Source organism: Monocercomonoides exilis, assembly GCF_001643675.1.
Source record: "Monocercomonoides exilis strain PA203 chromosome Unknown scaffold17-1647472, whole genome shotgun sequence".
Classification (NCBI taxonomy): domain Eukaryota; phylum Preaxostyla; order Oxymonadida; family Polymastigidae; genus Monocercomonoides; species Monocercomonoides exilis.
In genome coordinates, this window is record NW_027150562.1 from 849,859 (window position 1) to 861,588 (window position 11,730).

Here is an 11,730-nt window from a genome sequence, read left to right on the forward strand (position 1 = left end):
ACCTATTTTTTGTTGACAAGAGCTGAAGGGGCAAGTTGGATGTTTGTAGGATTCAATGAAAACTGCTTGCCAGAAGAATGTGCAACCAAAGAAGAATAATTCAGATTCACACGTGTTTCAACGAGAGTCTTTGTATTTGTTATCGTTAACCTTCAAAATTCTAAATATAAAATAACCTCATCAACAACAACTTCCTTTTCTTCTTTTTCTTCTTCATGTCTTTCGAACTGCAATGATCTCTTCCTGCCTTTTCGTCCTCACTATAACTTGAAAGGATTCAACGCAGAAACACTCGAAAACGCATTCTTTCCCCTTCAATGAAATACTGCTGCTCATGTGCCGTAGAAAGCAATGGCTCATTTTCATCGTCTCATCATTCTTCTTCCTCCTCTTTTTCTTCTTCCATATCAAATCCCATCTTCCTTATATATTTCATCATTCTAATCTGGAGCAGCACGCCGATCAACTTCGCCATTTCGGAGGCGGAGAAGTGAAGAGAAGAAATCTTCAGAGAATGATAAGCCATCATCAGCTCCTGCGATTGACCCTTCGGATGCGTCTGTGGTGGCGGCTTCACACACGTCGGCAGCAGCGATGGACTGCATCGAAAGACGGCTGCGAATTGTGGTGCCAGAGGTGGCTGGGGTGCATGGGCGGCACATGCCGCTGTCGCTGCAGCTGCTGCGGGCGCTGTAGACGCTGCGGGGATTTGGGGGTCGCCTCAGTCGAGGCGTGTGATGGCGAAGCTGGACGAGGAAGTGATGGGGCGAGGGGTTGCAGTGTGTGAAGCGGGGGAGATTGTGGTGAAGGAGCTGGAGGCAGCGGGGATGAGGACGGATGACGATGTGGTTCTATTGCCAGTAGATATTGAACAAACTATGCTGGAGGAGCGGGAAGAAGCAGAGGAAGGAGAAAGGGGAGGCAAAGAGGGAGAAGAAAATGGAGAAGAAGATGGAAGGAAAGAGGGAAGCGAGGGGAATGAGGAGAAAGGCGGATATCCGACAGCGCACAGAGAGTTTGTAGAAAGAATTAAAGAGAGCCAGGGGAAGCTGGAAGAAGCAATTGCACCGCTGGTTGTGGAAGGGCTTGGGTTGAGTGGGCTGAGGTTTGTGAAGGCTGATGCTGAGGTGGGCGCAGACAAGCAGCATTCAGTTGAACCTGAAGTGTGCAGTTCTTTGTCAGCCAATGGCATCTAACAGGAGATATTAAGAGAGCGGAAGAAGCAGCAGGGAATAGGTCTTTAGGTATAACTTCGGATGGAATGGGAAAAGATGTGGAACAAGTGGAAATGTCGAAGAATGATTTGGCAATGTTTGAGGAGTCGGGGATAGAGGGCGGTTCGATTGATTTGGAGAAGGAAAAAGAGGAGGAGGAAGAAGAAAAAGTTGATGGATACATGAAGTTTATATTTAAGAAATGAAAAGGACAAAAGCAGAAAGAGGAAATAATACATGAGGTTTTGGAGAAGTGGACACAGAAGAAGTAGCTTCAGCTTCACATTAAAAAGGTATATTTTCACAAACATAGTCGAAGTGGAAGGAATAGGAAGAGAGGGTGAGGAAGAAAATGAAGAAAATGAAGAGATGAAATTTCTCATGAATTTTCATTTGAAAGAAAAAGGAGATAAGATGATTGGAAGTCAAATGTTGCACTCAGCATTATCATCTGTATTGCTGTTCCACAATCTTAGTGTTGGAGTTGTTGAACCACATTGCTGGAATGGTGATTGGGTTATGGCATTGCTTCTAAAGAAAACAACGTTTACTCTTCCATCAGTTACAGTGTTGCCATCGAAGAAACAGAATGTGATGAATTTTACTCCATTCATCCATGAATATGTGTCTCTGTAAAACATTGCAGCACCTCCTAATGAAGATGACGAATTTGTCAATTTGTTATAGATGAACTGGCATTCATTAATTGAAAACTGACTTAGTTGATTATTCGGAGGATTCTTGAATGTTAAAGAATCTGCAGAATCGCCACCGGTATTTGAGATGCACTTGCATTTGGCGAACAAAAATTGGCAAGTTGAGGTCATATTATTGAGCCAGAAATACCAGCCAGTTCCACACCAATATGTTATTGAACAACTTTCCGCTCTGTTTTCTGAGAATGTCCAAGAAGAATTTGGTTGAGGGCTCCATATTGATACTGCTCCTCCATGTAATTCCGAACAACTTGTGAAATTGGATTTTGTGACATTTATTTTCAGCAAATTTCCTCAATATATAACGCTCCAGCATGATCATTGGATGAGCATTTATTGAATGAATACGAAACGATTGTGAGATTTGCATTTGTGCAATTGACATAAAGTGCACCTCCCCAGGCACTTCCGCTATTTGAATCATTCCATTCGCATAACTCAAATCTGTAGCTGTTAACATCGAATGAAGTCAGTCTTCCAGGTTTATTTCTATCAGTTTCATTTCCAATATACTCAACATGAGCATTTGTGGAAGAGCGTGTTTGATGAAGGAAAGAAGTGTTGAAGGTTAGAGAGAAGTGGAGGCTGTTTAGAGTGGGAAGGAATGAACGAATCTGGAAAAAGAGAGAGAAAATATTGCAAAAAGGATGGAAATTAGAGGAAACAGAAGAAGAAAAAAGAAAATCAAGTTTGTCTACTTCCACGTTGCATTAAGTGCATTTTTGCAGTTATTTGTGTATTAGACATTGAAATTGTTCAGAGCATTTCACTTTTCCTCTTAACATTTTTATCCAGAAAAAAATCGTATGATCTGGGTTTTTTTTTTTTTAAATAAACATAAAAATATAAATGAAACAAACCTTTTACTCATTTTATTCTTCATTATTATGTCTTTCAAGCTCATTTTGTTGTAATTTAGTCATATTTCCAATAAAAATCAAATTGATCAAAGTTGTTATAAAAATTGAATAATAAACACTTAAAAAAGCAACACAAAATGATCCGATTAGTAATTTTGGAAAAAAAATTTTTTTTTCCATGGCTTTTTCATAATGGATTTCAGCGTTAATTTGCATATGCAATCTTTAATTAAAATAAACCAACTTCATTTGAATTTAATGGGTTTATTTGAATTAAACGGATTTATTTGAATTGAAGAAGTTTATTCAAATTTCATCTATTAAAAATTGTTTGCGAAAAAATAATTTGTAACTTTAACATTAAATACAAATTAATGTTAAAATTATTTATTTTGAATAATTTAATGAATTTTAAATAAATAATTGTTATTTTTCGATTTTAACATTCATTTTCTATTCACATCTCTATTATCATTCACTCATCTCTCTTTCTTCCCTTTTCTCAACAGCCCATCCACTTCTCTTTCTGCCTTCAACGCCTCTTTCCTCAGCCAAACACGCTCTTCATCAAATGCTGCAAAGGTGTATGTGTGAACTGAAACTGACAGAAAGAGACCAGGTAGATTGGATTCTTTTGACGAGAACAGCCAAAAATTTGAATGGTGCGAATGGAATAATTCAAACAGTGGAAGTAGTGATGGAGGAGCACTTTGTGTTGTTTGCGAAAATGCAAATCTTGAAATCACTTCTTGTTCATTCAACAAATGTTCGGCAAGTGATCATGCCGGAGCATTATATTGCAATAGTTTGTTGAAAATTGACATCACAAAATCCAATTTCACAAGTTGCTCGGCTGCTCATGGAGGAGCAGTGCACACTTATCATCCACAATCTTATTCCATCTATCACATTTCGGAAAACAAAGCGGAAAGTTGTTCAATAACATATTGGTGTGGAACTGGTTGGTATCTTAACATGGGAAGTACACCAACAAGTGCTCAATTCCTGTTTTCCAAATGCAAGTGCATCTCAAATACTGGAGTGGATTCTGCTGGTTCTTTAGCATTTAATTATCCTCCAAATAATCAACCAAATCAGTTTTCAATTAACGAGTGTCAATTCATCAATAACAAGTTAACTGCTTCTTCCTCTTTCGGAGGTGCAGCAATTTATTTATATTCAACTTTCCCCTGGATGAGTGGAACAAAATTCATCTCATTCTGCTTCTTCGATATCAATACAGCTGCAAATGGCAGAGGAAATGATGTGTTCTTCAATGGCAACGATATTACCCAATCCCCATTTGAGCAGTGCGAGTCAACAACACCAACTGAAAGAGTCTGGAATGCAGAAACAGCTGATAACGTCGAGTACAATGGTTGGCTCACTCTTATTGCATCACAAAAAATTGTTGCAAATGGTGGATCAAACATCTACGTATGTGGCAAATCCATGCAGATCCCATGCGCCACGATTGAGTATGCACTCAGTTTCTTCATACCATTCCAAGAAGCTTCCCTCACTCTCCTCAGCTCCTCCTTCGCTCCTACGCAGACACTTTCCTTCCTCGCAGCTCACACCAAAATCATTGGAAATGGTACAGATGCAACCACCATCGCCTCCAGTGGCATTCCTCAACCACCAAACTCACCTTCACAGTCTTCACAATCAGCATCATCGTTTTCATCGTTTTCATCCTCATCATTATCAACTTCTTCTTCACCAGATCCATCTGCCTCGTCTGCCCTCTTCCAACAAACACAGGGCTCCCTCACAGTCTCTGCCCTCGCCATCTCCCACAACTCCTCAAACCAAATCACTCCCATCCTCTTCCACCTCTCCGATAACTCCCCTTCCCTCAACCTCAACACAACCACCATCACCGGTACAACCCCATCTTCATCATCAATCACAACCCCCCTCTTCTTCCTCACTGCTGGCTCCATCGCCCTCAACCACACAGCAATCACCCAACTCTCCCTCAACAGCCAAAGCATCTTCCACCTCACCTCCCTCACAAATCCCCTCACCCTCAACTCCTCCAACATCACCGACATCACCTCCACAGCCACTCCAGCCAGCTGTGTCCTCTCCTCTGCCACCTCCCCTGCCCTCTCCATCTCCCTCGCCAACTGCACCATCACAAACATCAACTCAGAACAGTTGAGCCAACAAACTGCAACAGATGGCGGGTGCATCTCATTCGCCTCATCTGCCTCTGCCAACACATTTTCTGTGAGCAACACCATCTTCTCCACCTGCTCTGTGAGTGAGGATGCGAGTTCTGGAGGAAGAGGCGGTGCTCTCATGATCGAGTTCAATGAAGGCTCACAAGTGTCAGAATCCTCCTTTTCCATCATCAATATCGCGTTTTCAGCCAACAAGGCCTGTGTCGGAAGAGATATGTATTTTGTGTGCGAATCATTTGTCGCTTCTGTGAAAGAGCCCTTGTTCGCCTTCATGGGAAGCATCACTCAGAAAGACAACTCGGTTGTTGGACATGATAGAACGCAAATGTTTTGTGATTGGGATGTGAACTTGTTCATATTTCTGGATGGATGCTTTGCTAACAAGGTGTTTGTGGATGGGAAAGAGGGGATAGAGGAGATGTATTGTGGTCTGGAGAAGGCACCATGTAAGAGCGTAAATTATGGAATGGGGCATCTGAAGAAAACACAGAATATTAAACAGGAGGTTATTGTAATTTCAAATTCATCATTAACGGGATCTGTGGATGTGGGATGGATGAGCGTGAAAGCAAAAACTGAGACAGTTGTTTGTGTTGAATGCCAAAGGGAAGTGAGTGGATCTGAAGAATGTGTTCTGAAATCTACATCACCGACAGAAATGAAGTTCATTGGGATTGTTGTTCCATCGAGTTTTAGCAGAACAATCTCAGCAGTGATCGAATCGAGCACTCAAAATGGGGAGTTGCACATGAAGAACTGCGCAATGAATGTGGTTGGAGGAAAGCAAAACACAGTTGGATATTTTTTGATCAAATCGACAGGAAAGATGGTTGAATTGGACTCTGTCACGATTTCAGAAGTGAAATCAACAGTTTCATTGTTTTCGTTTTCTCCTTCTTCTGGAAGAATGAATGAACAGGAATACAAAGTGAAATTACTGAATTGCACATTGAAAGAGTTGGAGATTGATAATGAAGAAACAGAAGAAGGAGAGGCAGCGGTGCTTGGAGGGAATGTGGGAGTTGGAATGGTGATAAATGGAAGTAGAATTGAAGGGGCAGTGTCGGAGAAGAGCAAAAATGGAGGAGCATTAAAAATTGTATTTGGTGAAGGAGGATATGTGACAATTGAAGAGAGCTCATTTGATGGATGTATTTGTGAGAATGGGAGTGAGGGAGGAAGAGGTGGAGGGATATATCTGGATTGCAGTTTGAATGAAGGAGGATTTCAGCTCTCTTCGATATCGTTTTCTGGATGCAGGGCAGCAATTGGGAAAAACATGTTTGTGAAGAGCAGCAGCCTGGTGAACAGCGTGAAAATAGAGCGTTTTGCAATTGTTAACACAGATTACGTGGAGGATGGAAATGCATTTGTTGGAGAAGATGGGAAATATGGAGAAATGGATCTCCGAATGTTTCTTGTTTCTTTGAAGTGGATGGTTGTGTCTGTGTCGAAGGATGGGCATGACACATTGGGATGTGGAAATGAAATATTCCCATGTCAATCGATGAAAAGTGGAATTGACCACATTGACAGAAGCGAGACAGAAGGAGAAAGGAAAGTGAATGTGAGAGATGATGAGGCAATGGAAGATGCTTATTCGTTTTCAAAAGCAGTTGTGATTGATGGGTGTGTGAATGAGGGAGATGATGTGAAGCACAGACTTGTTCATTTTGAGGAGACAATAAATGGGGATTCTGCATCGTCTTCATCTGTCATTTCATCAAGCAACTCGCTCATTTTGTTGTCTTTGAAGTTGCAGGTTCCAAGTCAATTTGTGTCAAACATGAATTCGTTGATCTCATCGAGTGGGGTTCTTCAACTCAAATACTGTTTATTTGATATCCAATCATCAGATATCATTCAATACTCGTTGATAACCACAACAAGTGGAAGTTGCGCATTGAAAGGATGCAGTCTGACAGATTGTTCGTTTGTCGAATGCCCATTGGAGATGAATTCTTCTGTTTTTATTGAAAACAGCAATTTTTCAAATATTGTCAACACAGTCAGCAAAGAAGGAGGCGTTGCAAAAGTGACATTGAAAGGGAATGAAAAACTGGAGATCAAATCGACAAATGCATCTTCTTGTTCACTTTTAACAACAAATGGAAAAGGAGGATTCTTGTATCTTGATTGTCAAAATTGTTTGAATGAAACACCATTTCTTTTGGAAGGCGTAACGTTTGATAGCAACAAAGCAGATATTGGAAAGAATATGTTCATTTTGGGAAAGGATTTCAACATTTCTGTGACGAATGACTCATTCAAGTTTGATTATTCTTCAATGAAGGATGATGAAACTCTGTTTGTTGGAAGTGATGGTACTCATTCAAACAAAGATTTGTTCATGTTCCTCGTTCCATTCAAATCATTTGAGATATTTATCTCATCGAGTGGATTTGATGTTGCTCGTTGTGGAAGTGAAGAAGAACCATGCTTCACAATGTGGAAAGGGATAGAAAACATTGAAAATGAAGTTGGAAGAAAAACAGTTCAGATTGAAGGATCAACAATTATTCGAGATTCATTTGACCTATCCAATTATCAGATCAAAAAGAGTGTGAAGATGGGAGAAGAAGATACAAAAACAACTTTGAATTTTGAAAAGGCGATTGGAAGTCAACTGGAATATTTCATGGAAAATGATATTCATCTTGAATTGGCAAATATCCAGCTCCAGTTAACGTCGGGATTTGACAACTCGGCCAAAACTGTTATTTCAAACAGAGGAGGAGATCTGGTGATTACTGAATGTTCATTCCATTCAGAAGCAGAAGTGAACAATGGATATGATTGTGTGCTTGTGGATGTGATTGGAGGAAGTGTGGAAGTGAATGTTTTGTCGATTGAATCGTGCAATGTTGGAAACAGTTTATTTACCATTCACGATTCTGGAGTTTCTTGCCATTTGGTGAATGTTCGAGTGGAATTGTTGAATGAAAGTGGAGGATGCATTTTGTCAATCAAGAAATCTGAGCCAGGATCAAAATTGAAAAACAAAAATGAGAAAATAAATCTTCAAATTGAGAAATCATCATTTTCAGGAGTAAAGAGAAGTGACAATGGAGCGAGCATTTTGGAGTCAGCAAGTGAGAAAAGGATTTGTTTGGTTGTGAATGAGAGCAACATCGCAGAAGACAAAGCAGAATTGAGTGAAAAAGGAGGGGCGATATTCTTCACATTGGGTGCATCTGGATCGATGAATATGATTGACTCAGCAATCAGCCATTGCAGCTGCAGCGACAGCACGGGAAGAGGAGGAGGGGTGTATCTGGCAACAAAGGAAAGAGGAGATTTGAATTTCGCATTTGTAGGGATGAAGTTCAGTGCAAACACAGCAAGTGTGGGGAATGACATTTTCATTGAATGCTTCAACATCACATCACAGATCAATGAAAGTCAATTCCAGTTTGATCTTCGAGAAGGCCGTTACACTCGTTTCAATGCGATATATGGGAGAGATTCTTGTGAATATCCTAATGATACGAATCTGATTGCGTTTGTTACGATCCATCAGAGTGACACAATCATTGTGAGCAGCTTGAATGGAACGGACGACAGACAATGTGGAACAAACACACTTCCATGTGATTCGATTGAGCATGGGCTGGTGCATCTGACTTCAGATTTCATAAGCCAAATGTTCGTTGTTGAGGAGAGTGTGATTGGTGATGAGATGAATCTGAAGGAGATGAGTCTGAGTTCGAAGAACAGAGAGATGTGTGAAGTTGAAGTGAAATCAGGGATTGAAAGGACAAGAGAGACTTTGGTGGCAACAGATGGATCAGTTTCAATGTTGAGAATAGGATTTGTGTTTGATTCGAATTTCATTTCTTCACATGAATCATTGATATCACCAGAAGGAGGGATTCTTGAAATAATGAATTGTTCATTCACCTCAAAACAATCGGCGGATGGAGAAAGAAATGAAGCTTTTGCAAATATTCCATTTCACATAATAAAAATGGAAAAAGGAGAATTACAACTTGATGGATGTGCAATATCAAATATCATTTTTCATGAATCAGCATTGCATCTTTCATCGTTTTCTCCATCAGTAATTTATTCATTATCGATTTCCAATTCAACAATTAAAACTTCTTTGATAGATATTAATGAATGTGGACAGTTGAATATGGACAGATTGAAGGTTGAAAATATCACAGTTGAAGGAAATGAAGAATCTTTGATATCTTGCTTGTCAATGAAAAAGACGATGCAGTTAACGAATTGCACAATTGATGGAGTGAGTTCAAAGACAATAAAAGGGAAATTGATGAAAGTTGAAGATTGCACAGATGTGAAAATGGACAGTTGCGTGTTTGATGGGAGTGCAAAGGAAATAAATGAAAAGAATTCAAATACAGAAGAAGAGATGTGCCGATGGGAAGGTTCTCTTGTGGATGTTGTGAAGAGTTCTATGATGATGAAAGACACAACAATATCGACTTCACCAGATGGTGGAATTACAATGAGTGGAGGAAATGTGAATATTGAAAAAGGAGAGTTTTTGAACAATAATCCATCCATTGAAGGATATCCATCACTGAGAAGAAACATCATTTGTTCAGATTCAGGAACATTGAATGTGTTGAGTTTGAAAGGAGGAGATGGATTGAAGGATAATACTTCACTTTGGATGTTGAATGATGGGTGCAGTTTTGAAGGGATTGTTTCAGAAAGAGATTCATCGTTTTTTATTCCTGTTCTGGAGAGTGTGGAAGCAAAGGAAGAGACAGATAGAACGAAGCTGACATTCAAAGGATTGCTTCTTGTTCCATGCAATCTGTCATTCTCTGTTGTGAAGAGAAAAGGAGAAGAGAAAGAGATTGAAAAACATGATTTTGATTCAAATGGATTCTTGTCAGAAAGAGAAGCAGAAGGAAGTGTGGCAAAAGATTTTATCAGCAATTGCGGAGACGAAATTGAAGTGAGTGTGCACATCCTCTTTGGAAATGCAGAGTCTCCTTCCTCAACACAGCCATTTGTTCTGAAGAATGCAAGCGAAACAAAGGGAAATGGAAATGAAAGGATTGTTGAAGGAGGAAAAGAACAAAAATCATGGGCTTTAATAATTTCAATCATATTTGTTGTTTTGTTCTTGATAGTTCTTGTTGTGTCTATTATCCTGGCTGTTCGATGGAGAAAGCAAAAGAGAAGAACAGAGGAGTTGGAAATCATTGTGGAAGACACAGTGAAAAAGGATCCGAAGCTGATTGAGATGGTGACAATGGAGATGTCTCCCGAGGAGCAATGGAGAAGAGCGGAGAGAGAGGCAGAGAGGAAGAACGATGAAAGGATCAAGAAGAGGGTGTATGCGAAAAGCTTGGGACACTCTGAGTCATCAGAGCATTTGCTGAGCGAGAGTGGATCAACTGAATTCATTCTGGGAAGAGACTCAGACAAGATTCCTGAATGGGCATTGGAGAAGGTTGAGGAAGAAGAGACAAGAAAGAGAACGCCATCTCCCTCTGTTTCATCCACTTCAACCACAGACACTTCAGACACAGATTCCACATTTGTTCGTGGAGAGGATTTGTGCCCAACAACCTCGTCGATGTCAAACTTAGTGGATGCCATGGCATGTTCGTCTCCACATGAGAAGCTGATTGTGGATCTGAGAGATTCGCTGTTCATGCTGTTGCACGGAAGGAATGAGAAGAAGGAAATGCCGATTGGCTCTTTGGAGGAAAGGGTGATGACAGCTGCCCAAATCCTGTTCTGGGTGGCGAATGGAGTCATTCACTCCTTTGATGAAATAGAAAACCCTCTTCAATCGCTGACCAATCTGAGTCCTCACATTGTGTTGTTCTCCGAGCACATGGTCATCTGCATCGTGATGCATTCAGACATTTCTTCTGATGATAGTTCAGATTCCTCATCCATCTCTTCATCAACTATTGCGACATCTGCCAGCGATGATGAATCCCTTCCTTCATCTGCCTTTGAGGATGAGGACGATTTCAAAAAAGAGTGTCTGAGGTGGAAGGCACCTGAGCTGCTGGTGAACAAGAAGATGGGAGCGACAAAGAAGTCGGTGGTGTTTTCGATTGGGATGATGGCGTGGGAGTGTCTGACGCTTCAGATCCCGTTTGGGGAGTATGAGGCAGAGGTGGCAGGGCAGAAGATTGTGAATGGGGAGAGGCCTGGGGCAGAGGAGATTGAGGGATGCGAGCTGAGCAAGGGGGTGAAAGCGTGCTTGTTGCAGAATGGAGAGGAGAGGCCAGGGCTGATGGATGTGAAGCGGGAGCTGTTTGGGCACTTCCCGGCCGGGGGTGTGATGGTCACAGTGACTGATGCGATTGGGCTGGAGGTTGGGTCGGGGGATAGAGATGGAAGTGGGGAAAGTGAAGCTGAGAGTGGAGATTCGTTGATTCGATGAGTGGAAAAGGTCTGGATGTTTCGAGGCATTTGATAAAGTCATTTGTGCATAACTTTTCTTTTGAAGAGTTCAGTTGGAAGTTAAAACAGAAGGATTTACTTTGGAAATGGAGTGAAAAGCAAATTGAATGTGTATGATGTTTTGTATGTGTATGTTCATGAATTTTGGATTGAATCTTTCAGGACTTGTGGTCTTCTGAAAGATTGCAGAAAATGCAAATTGGATTGACAAACAAATTGTTAAAGCTGTGTAATACTAATATTTATATTATTGCATTTTGTTTCGTATTAACTTTGTGATTTTTTTGCTGAACACCATTTTCAATCATTGTGACAATTGGGGAGGAACAATGATTGAATGCTGTTC

At 40.6% G+C, this 11,730-nt stretch overlaps 3 protein-coding genes across 3 annotated transcripts; all 3 read left to right on the top strand.

Annotated features, from left to right (window-relative positions):
* Positions 1-737: 737 nt before the first annotated feature.
* On the top strand, positions 738-1,196 carry MONOS_2529 (uncharacterized protein; the record flags this gene model as incomplete). The annotated part of the gene is made up of 1 exon (XM_067872453.1): positions 738-1,196. One exon carries the CDS (start codon positions 738-740, stop codon positions 1,194-1,196), a length of 459 nt encoding a protein of 152 aa, XP_067729252.1.
* Positions 1,197-1,261: 65 nt separating this feature from the next.
* Positions 1,262-1,850, top strand: MONOS_2528 (uncharacterized protein; the record flags this gene model as incomplete). The annotated part of the gene is made up of 2 exons (XM_067872452.1): positions 1,262-1,401; positions 1,691-1,850. The coding sequence occupies 2 exons, from the start codon at positions 1,262-1,264 to the stop codon at positions 1,848-1,850; spliced, it is 300 nt and encodes a 99-aa protein (XP_067729253.1).
* Positions 1,851-3,765: 1,915 nt separating this feature from the next.
* Positions 3,766-11,364, top strand: MONOS_2526fu2527 (uncharacterized protein; the record flags this gene model as incomplete). Its single annotated transcript, XM_067872451.1, has 1 exon — positions 3,766-11,364. One exon carries the CDS (start codon positions 3,766-3,768, stop codon positions 11,362-11,364), a length of 7,599 nt encoding a protein of 2,532 aa, XP_067729254.1.
* Positions 11,365-11,730: the final 366 nt, after the last annotated feature.